The sequence below is a fragment of the Oryctolagus cuniculus genome, chromosome 13, assembly GCF_051225735.1.
Source record: "Oryctolagus cuniculus isolate XC-2025 breed Fujian yellow rabbit chromosome 13, ASM5122573v1, whole genome shotgun sequence".
Lineage (NCBI taxonomy): Eukaryota > Metazoa > Chordata > Mammalia > Lagomorpha > Leporidae > Oryctolagus > Oryctolagus cuniculus.
In genome coordinates, this window is record NC_142879.1 from 52570195 (window position 1) to 52584082 (window position 13888).

Consider the following 13888-nt stretch of genomic DNA (forward strand, 5'->3'; position numbering starts at 1 on the left):
TTCCAGACTAAAAAATCCTGTTTCTCATTCAGGTTTCCCTGTTTTAGTAAACACACCTTTCCCAATGCAGACACTTGGCCTAGAAACTTGCCCAGCATCCCTTTCTCACAACTTTCTATCCTGCTGTTTCTACCTTGGAGTCTCTTGGCACTTCCCTGTTTCTACTGTCATCCCCTACTTGAACCACTACAACACATTCCTAAATGGTTTCCCTGCTTCCACTTTTGCCCACCTCTGGTACATTCTCCACATGGCCCACAAGAACAATCTCGAAGTACAAAAAGGATCAGCCATCCCCCTTTCCAGACTCACTGCATGGTTCCCATTATACATAAAACAAAATGCAACCCCTCACCCCGGCTGTGAGATCTCTTATCTGTTGACTTCGCTTCTTTTCTGTATCATGTTGCCCTCAGATTTACAGTCAGTTCTGGTCATTAGTCCTCTGTTGGGGGCTGGGAGTGCTCCAAGCTGTTGCTTGACTCATACATTTAGCACACATCAGTTCCTACACCTGGAACCTTCTTCCTACATCCTCCTCTGGAGGTTTTCCTTGGTCATCCCATCCAATGTGGGACCTCGCATTCTCACCCTTTGCAGTGACTATTGGTCCCAGAACCCTAGTTACAACTTTCATGGCATTTGCCCTAAATCCTGATTAGTTTGCTTGTTAACTCGCTGATTTTCTATATCTCTCGTTGGAGGTGAACGTCATTAGAGTTATTCTCTTTCATAGCATGTGCCCATTACATCTCCAGCCTTAAACATGAGAACATCCTCAGAAAACATGCAACAAATAAAGGAACAAATGAAGAGTGCAGGAGAAGAGAACCCAAGGATGCATCAGTTATGCTACTCCCTTCATTTTCCATCATATAACTCCAGCTCCTGGTTCAGAGAAACAGTGGGGTCTCACTTTCAAGAGCCAGGCAGACTCAATAATTGCAAAGTAATGAGTATTCTTATAGTGCATTCATTTACATGATCTCATTTAAATCACAAAACAACTTCATGAGGCAACTATTTTTATCATTATTATCATCTTGCAGATGAAAAAGAGAAGCTCAAAAGACATGAAATGATTTATGCATAACAGACCCCAGCACCAGTGACTAGCACAGTAGGTTCTATTTTATGTCTGATTAACTCCACATGGGGCCTGTGCATTGCTCTGGATTTTTCCCATAAGGATTAAAACCAATGTCCTGCTTTGCTAAGTCACAGGTTTACATGGGATTATATGTTTCATGTCATTATTATTCCCTCAGTAGACTAGGGTTTATTAATACCAAATACATCACTGAAGGTTGTGGTAGCAAGCTTCTAACTCTCATTCAATAGGACAGGCATTACATTCTTCCCCCCTTTACAAATGACTTCTTATTAAAACTATGCATGGCCATTAACTCAAGCGACTGAATTCTAGTGTATCGTACAATGAAATCATTCATACCTCGGAATTCCAGTCCTCGAAGTTGAAAGGTGACAAGACCATTTCCAATTTCAATCAGGTGAACAAAGGCATTGAGGTCCTCTGAAGCCAAAATAAAGCAATCGCCAGAGCTGTAGTTACCCCAGCGACCAAGAACTAAGTCTCCACAGAGGGACTCCTGGAGGGTCCTTGTCAAGTGCTCATAAAAGATGGAATTGAGATTGTTGTCATCATTCCCTAAAGGCAGACAAGAAATAGGATCATTGAATGGTTACTCCCTGTGAGCTCAGGGCCAAGGAAAGACTGAGCTGTCCTCTGATTAAAGAGTAAATCAGTCTCTTTGTATATGTAAAAACAGTAAGACTTGTTCCTCATCCATTTTAGCGCATTATCTCAGAGTCTCCTATTTTTTTTTTCACTCTATATTCTCTCTGGCAATCTTATCTATACAAATGGATTTAGTTAGTCTCTAAACAGATAACTTACAAATTCAGATATCCAGCTGAGATCTCTGGTCTGAGCTCTACACCATATACCTACTTTTCTACTTAACATCTTCTCTTGAAAGTCTCAAATGCTCCTCAATTCCACGTGCCCAAATCAGGGAACCCCTCGCCTGTGTTCCTATCCCATCCAGAAAGCAATAGCGTGGACCTTTTTTTCCACCTTTCTCAATTTTACCTTCTTGAGTTTATTTTTTGCATTTTTCTACCTTTCTCCATTATTTCTACCCTATTCCAGGCTACTACTATTTCTCCTGTGAACAAACCCAGTAGCCTTGTTGACTAACCTATATTTATTCACTGGGACCTACTGTTCATTCTCTACACTACAGCCAGAATGAATGTCTCACACAGTAAAGCCGAATGTATTACCCAAGACCTTCCAACTTCAAAACTTAAAATCTTTAGTGACCTTTCAAGCTCTTAAGATAGAAAAATGACCCCTTAACATGGTCCATAATAGGGTAGCGATACAGCTTTTCATTCACAGGTGTAAGCCAGGACGTCTCTGAATAAACCTTGCTCATATGATCACACACAAGGCTCTGTGTGACCTGCTTCTCACTTCAGCCTCCAGCCTCATCTTTCACTAACTCTCTTCTCAGTCTTTAAGCTCAGCAACACAAAACTTGTTCCAGCTGAACACCTCAAACGTCCCTTCCCAGGCTGCTCTTCAATTCTCTCTGGTGTATACATTCTACTACTCTTCAGAGCTTAGCTCAGTCACCACTTCAGGAAGCCAGCACTGACCACTGTGATCGGACACTGGTACAGCTCTCAGCACTGTAGACCTCTGCTTTGAAGCGCTTGTTCCAGTAGGAAGTTTACTCTGTGTGTGTGTATCTGTGTGTATGTGCATGCTGGTGTATGAAAATATGGTTATTTGATTAACATCTGGTTTCTTTAATGCACCGTAAATTCAATGAAGACAGCTCTGTGTATGAGTGTGTTTATTTTTGTATCCCAATACCCGCAGAATTCCAAACATCTGTAGTGTGGACTAACTAAATATCTGTTGAATAACATGTAGCACCACAGATCATACAGCTTCCTTAAGAGAAATGTTGTTTTTAAGAACATCATCAGCCAGCACTGCAGCTCACTAGGCTAATCCTCTGCCTGCGGCACTGGCACTCCAGGTTCTAGTCCTGGTTGGGGCACTGGATTCTGTCCCAGTTGCTCCTCTTCCAGTCCAGCTCTCTGCTGTGGCCCGGGAGTGCAGTGGAGGATGGCCCAAGTGCTTGAGCCCTGCACCTGAGTGGGAGACCAGGAGGAAGCACCCGGCTCCTAGCTTTGGATCGGCGCAGTGCGCCGGCTGTAGCAACCATTTGGGGGGTGAACTAACGGAAGGAAGACCTTTCTCTCTGTCTCTCTCTCTCACTGTCTAACTTTGCCTGCCAAAACAACAACAACAAAAAAACATACAAAACACACACAAAAAATCATCATCAAGTAACTCAGGATTTTTTTAAAAATCAAAGTCATAGGTTATATAATATGTTATATATAAAACATATGACATGTTATATATCACATATTGTATGTTATATAATATGTTATATATGCCATTAAATCTAAGATAACGCATGCATGTTATATGTATATATTATATACATATACATAATATATACATCATATAATATACATTACATATACATATATAATATATACATATTATATGTATATAGTTCATATAACATACACTTTATACAGGTATACGTATATTTTATATGTATATTACATATACATAATATGTACATGTTATACATATATAGTATATATTATATACATGTATAATTATATAAGTATACCAAAAATAATTACCAGTATATTATATACAAATATATATTTAATATATGACTATATATAACACATATATATCCAATTTATGCTGTATATAAATTGATGTCATTTTTTTCATAAATTATAATGCATATAAAAGAGGCTTACTGAATAATATTTTACATGTGATAAAATTAATCTTTTCTTAATGAACTATTGTATCAGTCTTGAAAAATGCATGTATCTTTGTATCCACCACTCAGAATCATGCATTCATCCATGCTGTATGCAATGGTATTTTGTCCAGTTTCAACATTGAGCCGTATTCCTGCACTGCAGTTTGTTTATCTATTCATAAGCAGAAGGACATTAGGCTTTCCAGTTTCAATGATTGTAAGTAAAAACTACTACAGACACTCATGAACATGAGTTGGTGCGCATTTGACCTTTCATTGTTCTTGAGGACATACTGATAAGTGGGGCTGCCTTTCTTCAAATGGTTGCACCATCTTTGCATCCACCCTTCAGTGATTGAAAGTTCTAGTTCTGCATCCTACCAGGACTTAGTGTTGCCAATTATTGTTTGCTGGTATAATTTCAGTCATTCTCATTTGATGGATGGTGACAGGCAAGGAAGGCTGTGAAGTAGATGGAATGATGAAAAATCTAGCTTCACAGTAGAAGCCCATAGCTATGTGTTGGCAGGGGGTGGAATTGGGGTTACACAGCGCATTTCCTGTAACCTCCCAGATGGGCCCAGACTTCTTTCCCTCCCTCTGTGGGATCTCTCAAGATGAAGGATATAAGCTTTGTTAAGAAAAGACTGGGAAAATTTGGAAGCCTTCCTGCTCTATGGCCGTGTGGGTGGAGGAAGCATTGGGGAGGACTAGGAGAAAAGTTTACCTTTAGGGGTTCTTGTTTTGGGAATGGCTTTTCTTTAGAGAGAAAATTCTGGCTCTGAAAAGCCAGACATGCATGCATGCATAGAGTTTTCACACAAAGGAAAAGCCTAAAGTAAATCTAAAGGATCCCTTCTGTTTTACTGGAGTGGAAACAGAATCAGGGAGGTGTGAGAGAATGAGTACAGATCTGATCAGAGCACCTCTGTTCTTTACTCACAAGAACCAGGCAGGATGCAATGGAGGAGTACAGATAGGTTAAGACACCCTACCGCACTTGCATAAGCCAGATGTCCATTCATCTATAAGAAATCTCTTAAGATAACACTATCAGATTATGAATACTCTTGCCAGGCATTCATAATGGTTAAAAGCTGTATTGAAATTAGTGCATTTATAGCTTAATTAAACTAATGGGGAAAAAACTGCTCTATGCACTGAGTCATGCCAGTAGTCTAATAAAGTATCAGTATGCTTAGTCATCTATGGATATGAAACTTTCTTGATCTGACATTATACTCATATTCTGTAATGAGTCAGCACACATCCTGAGATACTAATGAAAGATTAATTTCAGTCTCCAACACTTTTAAAGAAAAGCCTTGAATGAAAAATTAGCCTTTGCTTAACTGTTCAGACTGTTCAATGTTTAAATAAAACAAAATAATTTAAATCACTAAAAGTAGAGATTCAACTCAGGGCATCTTCTTAGAACATGTGGACCACACATCTGAATAATTAATTTAAATGAAAAAATAATTGCAACTGGCCAGCGCCATGGCTCACTTGGCTAATCCTCCACCTGTGGCGCCGGCACCCTGGGGTTCTTGTCCCGGTTGGGGCACCAGATTCTATCCCGGTTGCTTTTCTTCCAGTCAAGCTCTCTGCTGTGGCCCGGGAAGGCAGTGGAGGATGGCCCAAGTGCTTGGGTCCTGCACCCGCATGGGAGACCAGGAAGAAGCACCTGGCTTCTGGCTTTGGATCGGCACAGCGCTGGCCATGGCGACCATTAGGGGAGTGAACCAATTGAAGGAAGACCTTTCTCTCTGTCTCTCTGTCTAACTCTGCTTGTCAAAAATAATAATAATAATAATAATAATTGCAACTAATTAGAAGGATGATGTGTTTGAGAAATGGTCTCTATGCCTAACACCAATAGTCCTGTAAGGTCACAGAGCCCCACAACTGCAGGTCAGAGATGTTTGTGTATCCATCCCCTTTCTGCTGTACTCAGTTCAGCCAAAAATACACCTGCCTCGCTAGGTATTTTCACATATCAAAGTCTGATTTTAAATTAATCATGTATATATAATTCAAATATAGATAATGCGCCCAGTACAATTCTTCCTAGACAAAATTTTTGACACAAAGGAGAGAGTGAGATAGATGAGAGTAGAGGGAGTTAAAATTTGCATTCTGTATGAGGAAGGTTATAAATGAAATAAATCATGAAAATAACAAAAATAATTTGCTTGCAGGCAAATCCTTCTATAGCTTACTGAAGTTTCTGAAGGTGTCTGGATGCTGCAATGGTTTTCCTTGAAGGACATCATAATGCTGACTTTTTTTTTTCTAAAAGATCGATCCCAAGGTTTAGAGTCTATGTTTGACATTTACCATACACAAATAAAAATGATTAGCAGAGTCATTCCATACTGAACAAGAACCTAATCAATTCAAAATAATGGAGGAATGCATTTCCAAACCAGGATGCTTTATCAGTCTCCTCACAGTTTTCTTTTACAGTTGGCATATTTACCAGGATATGCATTGTCTCCATGGTGATTAAAAATAGTGAGTCGTTAATTCCCCTTTTTCAAACCCATCTATATAACAAAATAAATAAATATTTTAAACAGAGGGAAGAGAGCTTACCTGGATCCCTTTCAATTTGAACTGCCAGTCTTGTGTTGGAATTATCCACTCGTCTTGTACTAGAAGAGGCCACAAAATGGTAAAAGGTCATGATTAGATCCCTCCATGGGAGAAAGCTGGTTTACAGAACCAACTGTGTGAGCGAGAAATGCAGAGGAGTTGAAGCTCACACACTCAGATGACTGCTCCAGTTTGACATACTGCAAGAAGAGAGGAGCCTCTTGACAGCAAAGAGAGGTAAAAGCACAAGAACATGGAGGAGAAAGATGAGTAGTTCCCTGATCTGGGGAGAACAGTCTTGTGTCTTCATCAGTTTTGAGCACCAGATTCACAAAATAAAAGCAAGTATTTGAACTGCCAATGGGATGCCACTAACTTTGAGAACTTGAAAGCAGTACACACATAGCTATCTTTCTTTTCAAATTGATTCCAGTCACCACTGGCTTTTAAGAATTGAGTGCTCCCTTAGAGATCTTTCCTAGGTCAAACCCAACACCAGCTCATGAAAACTTTGAAGAGGGCCAGTCTGCAGCCATAGTAATGAATGGCCACCAGAAGCAGCTACGAGCATGCTCCATCATGACAAATGACATCCCAGCTTTTGTAAATCAGCCATTCCATGACAACCCTTTGCTTCTGAGAGCCAGCCAGTGAGGAACAGGCTCACCCCGACTTCTGAGTGGCGACTGATCCACAAGCCTGTCCAGTAACCTCTTGAGCACATGCTGTCAACCCATATATGTCTCAAAAACTTGTCCAGTTCTTGAACTTCATGCATCCCAGAAACCCTTTATAAGTGCAACAACGGGCGCTGCTCAGTTCCGGAGCAGCTTTGTCTTTTTGTGTCAGTTATTGAGACATGGTCTCCTCAGTCTTTGAGGGATAAAATATGAAATTGATATTGATGATATTTAATAGTTTATGCCAATTTCATGTGGCTCCTGATATATCAGCCACTAAAAAGGAGTTTTCCCAAGAAAAATATCACCATTGAACATAAAGTTTATGTGAAGATTTGAATATAATGAGGGTCCCTTAGCATTTGTGACAAGGCGGTTCTTCCACATGCCTGTCCCCTGCTTTTGCTAATGCACTCTTTTATTTTCTATGCTCCAACCATACTGACCTTAAGAGGGTATTTCAAAAGGTTCATGAGAAATAAAATTGATAGATGTTTGTTTTGGTGCAAAAATATTTTGAAGTCCATGCACACAAGGAGTCTTCAAAAAGTTTATGAAAATGTATGTTATGAAAAAAGTTATGCACATATTTTAATTTGTTTTATACCAAAAATAAACCCATCTTTATTTTTTTAAAAACTTACTTGAGAGGCCGGCGTCGCAGCTCACTAGGCTAATCCTCCGCCTAGCGGCGCCGGCACACTGGGTTCTAGTCCCGGTTGGGGTGCCGGATTCTGTCCCGGTTGCCCCTCTTCCAGGCCAGCTCTCTGCTGTAGCCAGGGAGTGCAGTGGAGGATGGCCCAAGTGCTTGGGCCCTGCACCCCATGGGAGACCAGGAAAAGCACCTGGCTCCTGGCTCCTGCCATCGGATCAGCGCGGTGCGCCGGCCGCAGCGCGCCAGCCGCGGCGGCCATTGGAGGGTGAACCAACGGCAAAGGAAGACCTTTCTCTCTGTCTCTCTCTCTCACTGTCCACTCTGCCTGTCAAAAAAAAAAAAAAAAAAAAAAAAACCAAAAAAAAAAAAAAACCTTACTTGAGAGGCAGAGAGACAGTGATAGGAAGACAGATCTATATATATATATATATATATATATATATATATATACATATAGAATTCCAATCCACTGATTGACTCCCAAGTGACCCCAACAGTTGGGGCCTGTCCAAACTGAAGCTAAGAAATCAATCTAGGTCTCCCACATGGGTGACAGGAACTCAATTACTTAAACCATCACCACTGCCTTCCAGGGTCTCCATTAGTAGGATACTAGAACTGGGAGCAGAGCTAGGAAAAGAACACCCACACTCTGATTCAGGAAGCGGGCCTTAACTGGCATTGTAACCACCAGACTAAATGACTAAACTCGTCTTTTACTTCCATTTTTCCACTAACTTTCTCAAGTAGCCTCATATTTTCCCACATCTTCAGTACGCCCTAAACTCCTACTCTTGTCACCCCCCTCCCTCCTCTGCACTCCAATACTTGCAGTAGTCCCTTTCCACTCCCACTTATTTTCACTTGTGTACCCCTCTCATCCAAGTCTCAGCTAAAAGGTCACTTTCTCAGGGAAGTGTCCCTAGCCCCTGATCAAGGTGAGATTCATGGGCTGTGGGCTCTGTTCTCCCACATATCATAGCTCTTCCTTTGGAGCACTTGTCATGGTCAGTGTTGATAATAATGATGATAACTTACATTTACGCAGCACTTGTTTGTGGTATGAGCCTATTCTAAGTACTTAACATGTTTTAACTCATTATATCCTCACAAATACTGTCTGGGGTAGATACTATTATTATTACCACTCTCAGAGAAGATGCGGAGCCACAGAGAGATTAAGTAAAGTGCCTATCATCACAGATAGAGCAAGTGAAACCAGGTAGACCAGCCCTGGAGCCTTATTCCACATCACACACATTTCCTTGTGTGATTATCTAATCATAGCTGCCTCCTACTCCAAATCCTAAGTATGATGAAAGTTTTTTTTTTTTTTTTTTTTTTTTTTTGCTCACACAATACTTAGGAGTCACTCAAGCAGTAGTTGTTGAATGAATGAAGATGAGGCTGCCTCTGGAGTTTTTGCTCTTATGAGACTTGCTAAGACAGGAGACTAGCTAACCCCTGATGCTGCTTATTTTGTTTATGTTTAAATGTGATCACTGACGGATGACTATGGTATAACCAGTGATGAACATTTGTCAGTAGTGGTGTTTAAGGAGAAATCTCAGAATTCATACTTCTTTATGAATTTGTCCCTTGGGAAACAGAGCAGATAAAAAGTTCTGGATGGAACTGTAATTTGTGAATGAAAAGGCTGTCTTCAGACAAAAGTATGCTTGTTTTTCCCTGTGGCTCTCAGGCATTTGAGAACAATCTAGGCAGCATCCTATTTGAATAGATTTACAGATGGATTAGAAAGAGGTATATACTATTAATGCCTCAAAATGTTTGTGACCACCAGCATGGCATTCCACAAGTGTACTTTCAAAGTTTATTAAAAATAGAATTAAAAGGCAAATTTATTTCAGCACAAAAATTTTAAATCCATGCATAGTTTTTCACATGGTATGTATTTCCCACAAACTTTTGGAAGATTTCTCATATTACTGCTTCAGCTTTCCTTCCAAATATTCTCACAGCAGCTTTGAAAATAAAAGAGCTCAGGGTAGCAGGAAGTAAAGCAAACAAAATTCTTTCTGATGAAGGCAGAAATCCCATGTCTGCATAGTTAGTCCCTAAGTGGAATTTTAATTTCACCTTAAGACCTAGGACAAATGGAATTTTCAGCAGCAGAATAAACAATTTTTAAAGTGGGATTGAGCCAAAAGAAAATAATTTACAAAACTCCTTAGGGAATTAAAACACCTTCTAAAACTGTGTTCACCGGAAAGCTATCTTTTCAAAAGGTTACAGCCTTTTTCTGAAAGCGAAGTGCTAACTTCTGATGAGCAATAACTAAGTTGAGCTGCCGGGTACCCTAGGGCTTCTGGCTCTCCACCAATTCTCTAAGAAGGTGAACTGTCAGCCATACTGGGTAATTTGAGCTTTTCTCCAGTGCTTTCCTCCAGTAAATTTGGTGCTTACCACTCAAAGGTGCTAATTAGCTCAGTAATTGGATTTCTGCCTTAGCTGTCTTCCTGCATGAACATCAGATGTGTTGCGGGAAGAGAAAGTGGGTTTATGTCTCACTCCCCAACCTCAGTGGGCGCCTGCAATCCTGGGATGCTTTAGGTTTGCATCTGTACTTGTGCTCTTCTGAGCACTTGCCTGACAAAAGTCACTGTGCACTGGTGAGTGATACTGCCCTGAGGGCTGCAGGCCAAAAGTCACAAAACAGGCCTCTGCAGAGAAGGTGACTTACTTCAAAGCAAACTTGACCTTCCTGTCTCCCTTGGTCAAGCACCTTCTCTTTCAGATGGTTTCAAATGAGCAATTTAAAAAGTTGAACAATAATTTTCTTTAATGATATTGCTTCAAATTCTCTTTTGGCAGCACTCAGGGGCTATTTATGGTAGAACTAATCCCACTTTGTGATGGGGAATTATGGCTGGCTAGAGTGAGAAGTTTGGGGGGGTGTCTGCTTCAATGGCAAACTCGAGATGGAGTTAGGAATGGGCTACAGTTCTGTTCACGGGCAGGACAACTTTCAAAATACCTGAACAATGAGAATGCAGCCGCAGTTTGGATAGAAGGATACTGTCTTCCTCATTTATTTATCTATTACTTGGTGGGGGGTGGGGAGGAGAGAGGGAAAGAGCACATTCATCCTATGGTTCATTCCCCAAATGCCATTGATGGCTGGAGCTGGGCTGGAGCCGGAAGTGAAAATGTAATCCAAGTCTTGCACAAGGGTGACAGGAACTCAACTACTTGAATGATCACTACTAGCTCCCAGGGTATGCACTTAGGCAGGAGCCTAAGTGAGAAGCTAGAGACAGGCATCAGATCCAGGGACTCCAAAATGGGACACAGTTCTCTTAATCACTAGACAGAAAACCTGCCCTGTCTCTTTTTAACTTGAATACATACACGAGGTATATACAGGCATGGGTTTCACCTTTTATTTCTGCTGCATATACCAACTACTAATTCTTGCAAAGTGAGTGGCACTCTTCCGGCTGTGAGGCAACCATATCCCGGAATGACTTGGTGTGAGAAATCTTTCCTGGGAACACATTGCTGTAGGACTGTAGGGAGGACACTACCTCAAGTCAAATCATTCAGATGAACTCTAGTCTTGCAGGGCTTAGGCTTCGACTCCATTTGTCCTTCAAGACCATATAGCACAGCTCTGTTTCTCTTTCCTCTTCCGGTTGGCAGAAAGTGAAAATGAGTATGAGGTTTGGGTGCTTGTCTTTGCCAGGATTTTGCTCTGAATTCTTCAATAGAATTCTTCAAAAGGTTTTGAGAAATCAACAGCTTGAGCTTTAAGAAAGTTTTTAAAATATGTATATTTCATCCAGTTTTCTTTAGTTGCTCTCATTAGCAGAATTTGGTCATAAATACATAATATGTCACTGCTAGAGATTCACCTACTATTGCAGTTCATAGAAATGAATGGGGGGTTGGGCGGTGCTGTGGCATAGTAGGTAAAGCCACCTTCTGCAGTGCCGCATCCCTTATGGGCGCTGGTTTTGAGTCCTGGCTGCTCCACTTCCCATCCAGCTCTCTGCTATGGCCTGAGAAAGCAGTAGAAGATGGCCCAAGTCCTTGGGTCCCTGCACCTGCATAGGAGGCTCAGAGGAAGCTCCTTGTTCCAGGCTTCATATTGGCTCAGCTCTGGCTGTTGTGACCATCTGGGGAGTGAACCAGTGGATGGAAGACCCCCCGCCCCGCCCTGCCTCTCCTTCTTTCTCTGTGTAACTCTGACATTCAAATAAATAAATAAATCATTAAAAATATTTATTTATTTGAAAGTGTTAGAGCGAGAAGGAGACACAGAGAGACAGACATTTCCTATCTGCTGGTTCACTCCCCAAATGGCCACGATGGGCAGGCTGGGCCAGGCTGAAGCCAGGATGGAGGAGCTTCCTCCACGTCCCCCACATGGGTGCAGGGGTCCAGGCACTTGGGACATCTTCTACTGTTTTTCCCAGGTCATTAGCAGGACTGGATGGGAAGTGGGTACTTGAACTTCTAGCACACCTAGAAGTAATAGAGCCACTGCTCTATTTCTCCTGCTAGAGTGATGCTAGATAAACCAGTTCAAAGGTTTCTAAATACCCTGTCTCATAATACCCAAACATGTCCAGATCTTAAGCAAATTACTTGTCATAATAGGAAACAGGAAGATCTCAAAATGAATGAAGAAGTCAACTAGTTGATATCATCCTCAAGATGTTAAAAATAAGAGAATTATGGGGCCAGCGCTGTGGCACAGTAGGTTAATTCTCCACCTGTGGAATCGGCATCCCATATGGGTGCCGGTTCTAGTCCCAGCTGCTCCTATTCCAATCCAGCTCTCTGCTGTGGCCTGGGAAAGCAGTGGAAGATGGCCCAAGTCCTTGGGGCCCTGTACCCACATGGGAGACCTGGAAGAAGCTCCTGGCTCCTGGTTTTGGATTGGCACAGCTCCAGCCGTTGTGGCTATTTGGGGAGTGAACCAATGGAAGGAAGGCCTTTCTCTCTGTCTCTCCCTCTTACTGTCTGTAACTCTACCTCTCAAATAAATAAAATAAATCTTTTTTTTTTAAAGATAATTATTTGGCAAAGATTTTACATTAGTGATTATAATGCTTCAATGAGCAATTAAGATCACTGGAAGTAAATGAAAAAATAGTCTCACCAAAACATATAAAACTCTTAGCAAAGAAATAGAAGATACAAATAAGAACCAAATAGAAATTTTATTAGTGAAGAATACAATCACCAAAATAAGAAGTTCAAAGGAAGGCCTCAACAGCAGTATGAAATGAAGAGAGAAAATAATCATTAAACTAAAAGAGAGTACAATAGATTATTATTCACAAAGTGAACATAGAGAAAACAGATTAAAGAAAAAAATGAACAGTCTCAGAGACCTGTGAGACTGCAATAAAACAAAATCTAACATCTGATTCCCAAAAGAATAGAAACTGAAGATAAAACCAAAGGAATTCACACTAAGACACATTATAATTAAGCTTTTAAAGCTTAAAGACCAAGGAAAACTCTTGAAGCAGGCGATGTGGCATAGCAGGCAAAGTGACCGCCTGCAGCACTAGCATCCCATATGGGTGCTGGTTCATGTCCCGGATGCTCTTCTTCTGATCTAACTCTCTGCTATAGCTTCAGAAAGTACGTGGACTCCTGCACCCACATGGGAGACCGAGAAGAAGCTCCGGGCTCCTGACTTTGGATTGGCTCAGCTCTGGCTGTTGAGGCCATTTGGGGAGTGAACCAGGGAATGGAAGACCTTTCTCTTGGTCTCTCCCTCTCTGTGTCTGTAACTCTGCCTCAAATAAATAAATATTTAAAAAGAAAAATAAGAAGAAGTTAGGGGTGAGAAAGAATTCTATGGGCCCTAAGAGGGGAACAGGAGAGATCTTTCTGGTGATTGGAAATGTTCTAGAACAAATGCTCTTGCATCAACCTCAATATCCAGGTTGTGATGGGTTTGTAAAATGTTACCATTGGAGGAAACTGGCAAAAGGTTCACAGAATAGGATTTCTCTGTCAACTGCATGTGAATATATAATTAGCTTAAAAATTTTAAGAAAAAAAATCCATGTCTAATAGTA

At 41.0% G+C, this 13888-nt stretch overlaps 1 protein-coding gene across 3 annotated transcripts in view; it reads right to left on the reverse strand.

Annotated features, from left to right (window-relative positions):
- PCNX2 (pecanex 2) overlaps positions 1 to 13888 on the reverse strand; it is a 324088-nt gene that overhangs the window by 71266 nt on the left and 238934 nt on the right. For all 3 annotated transcript variants that reach the window (XM_051821460.3, XM_008268254.4, XM_089312276.1), the window contains 2 exons: positions 6492 to 6550; positions 1454 to 1669 (listed from right to left, as the gene is read on the reverse strand). In XM_051821460.3, the coding sequence (XP_051677420.1) occupies positions 1454 to 1669; positions 6492 to 6550 (275 nt within the window). The remainder of the gene's footprint in view (positions 1 to 1453; positions 1670 to 6491; positions 6551 to 13888) is intronic.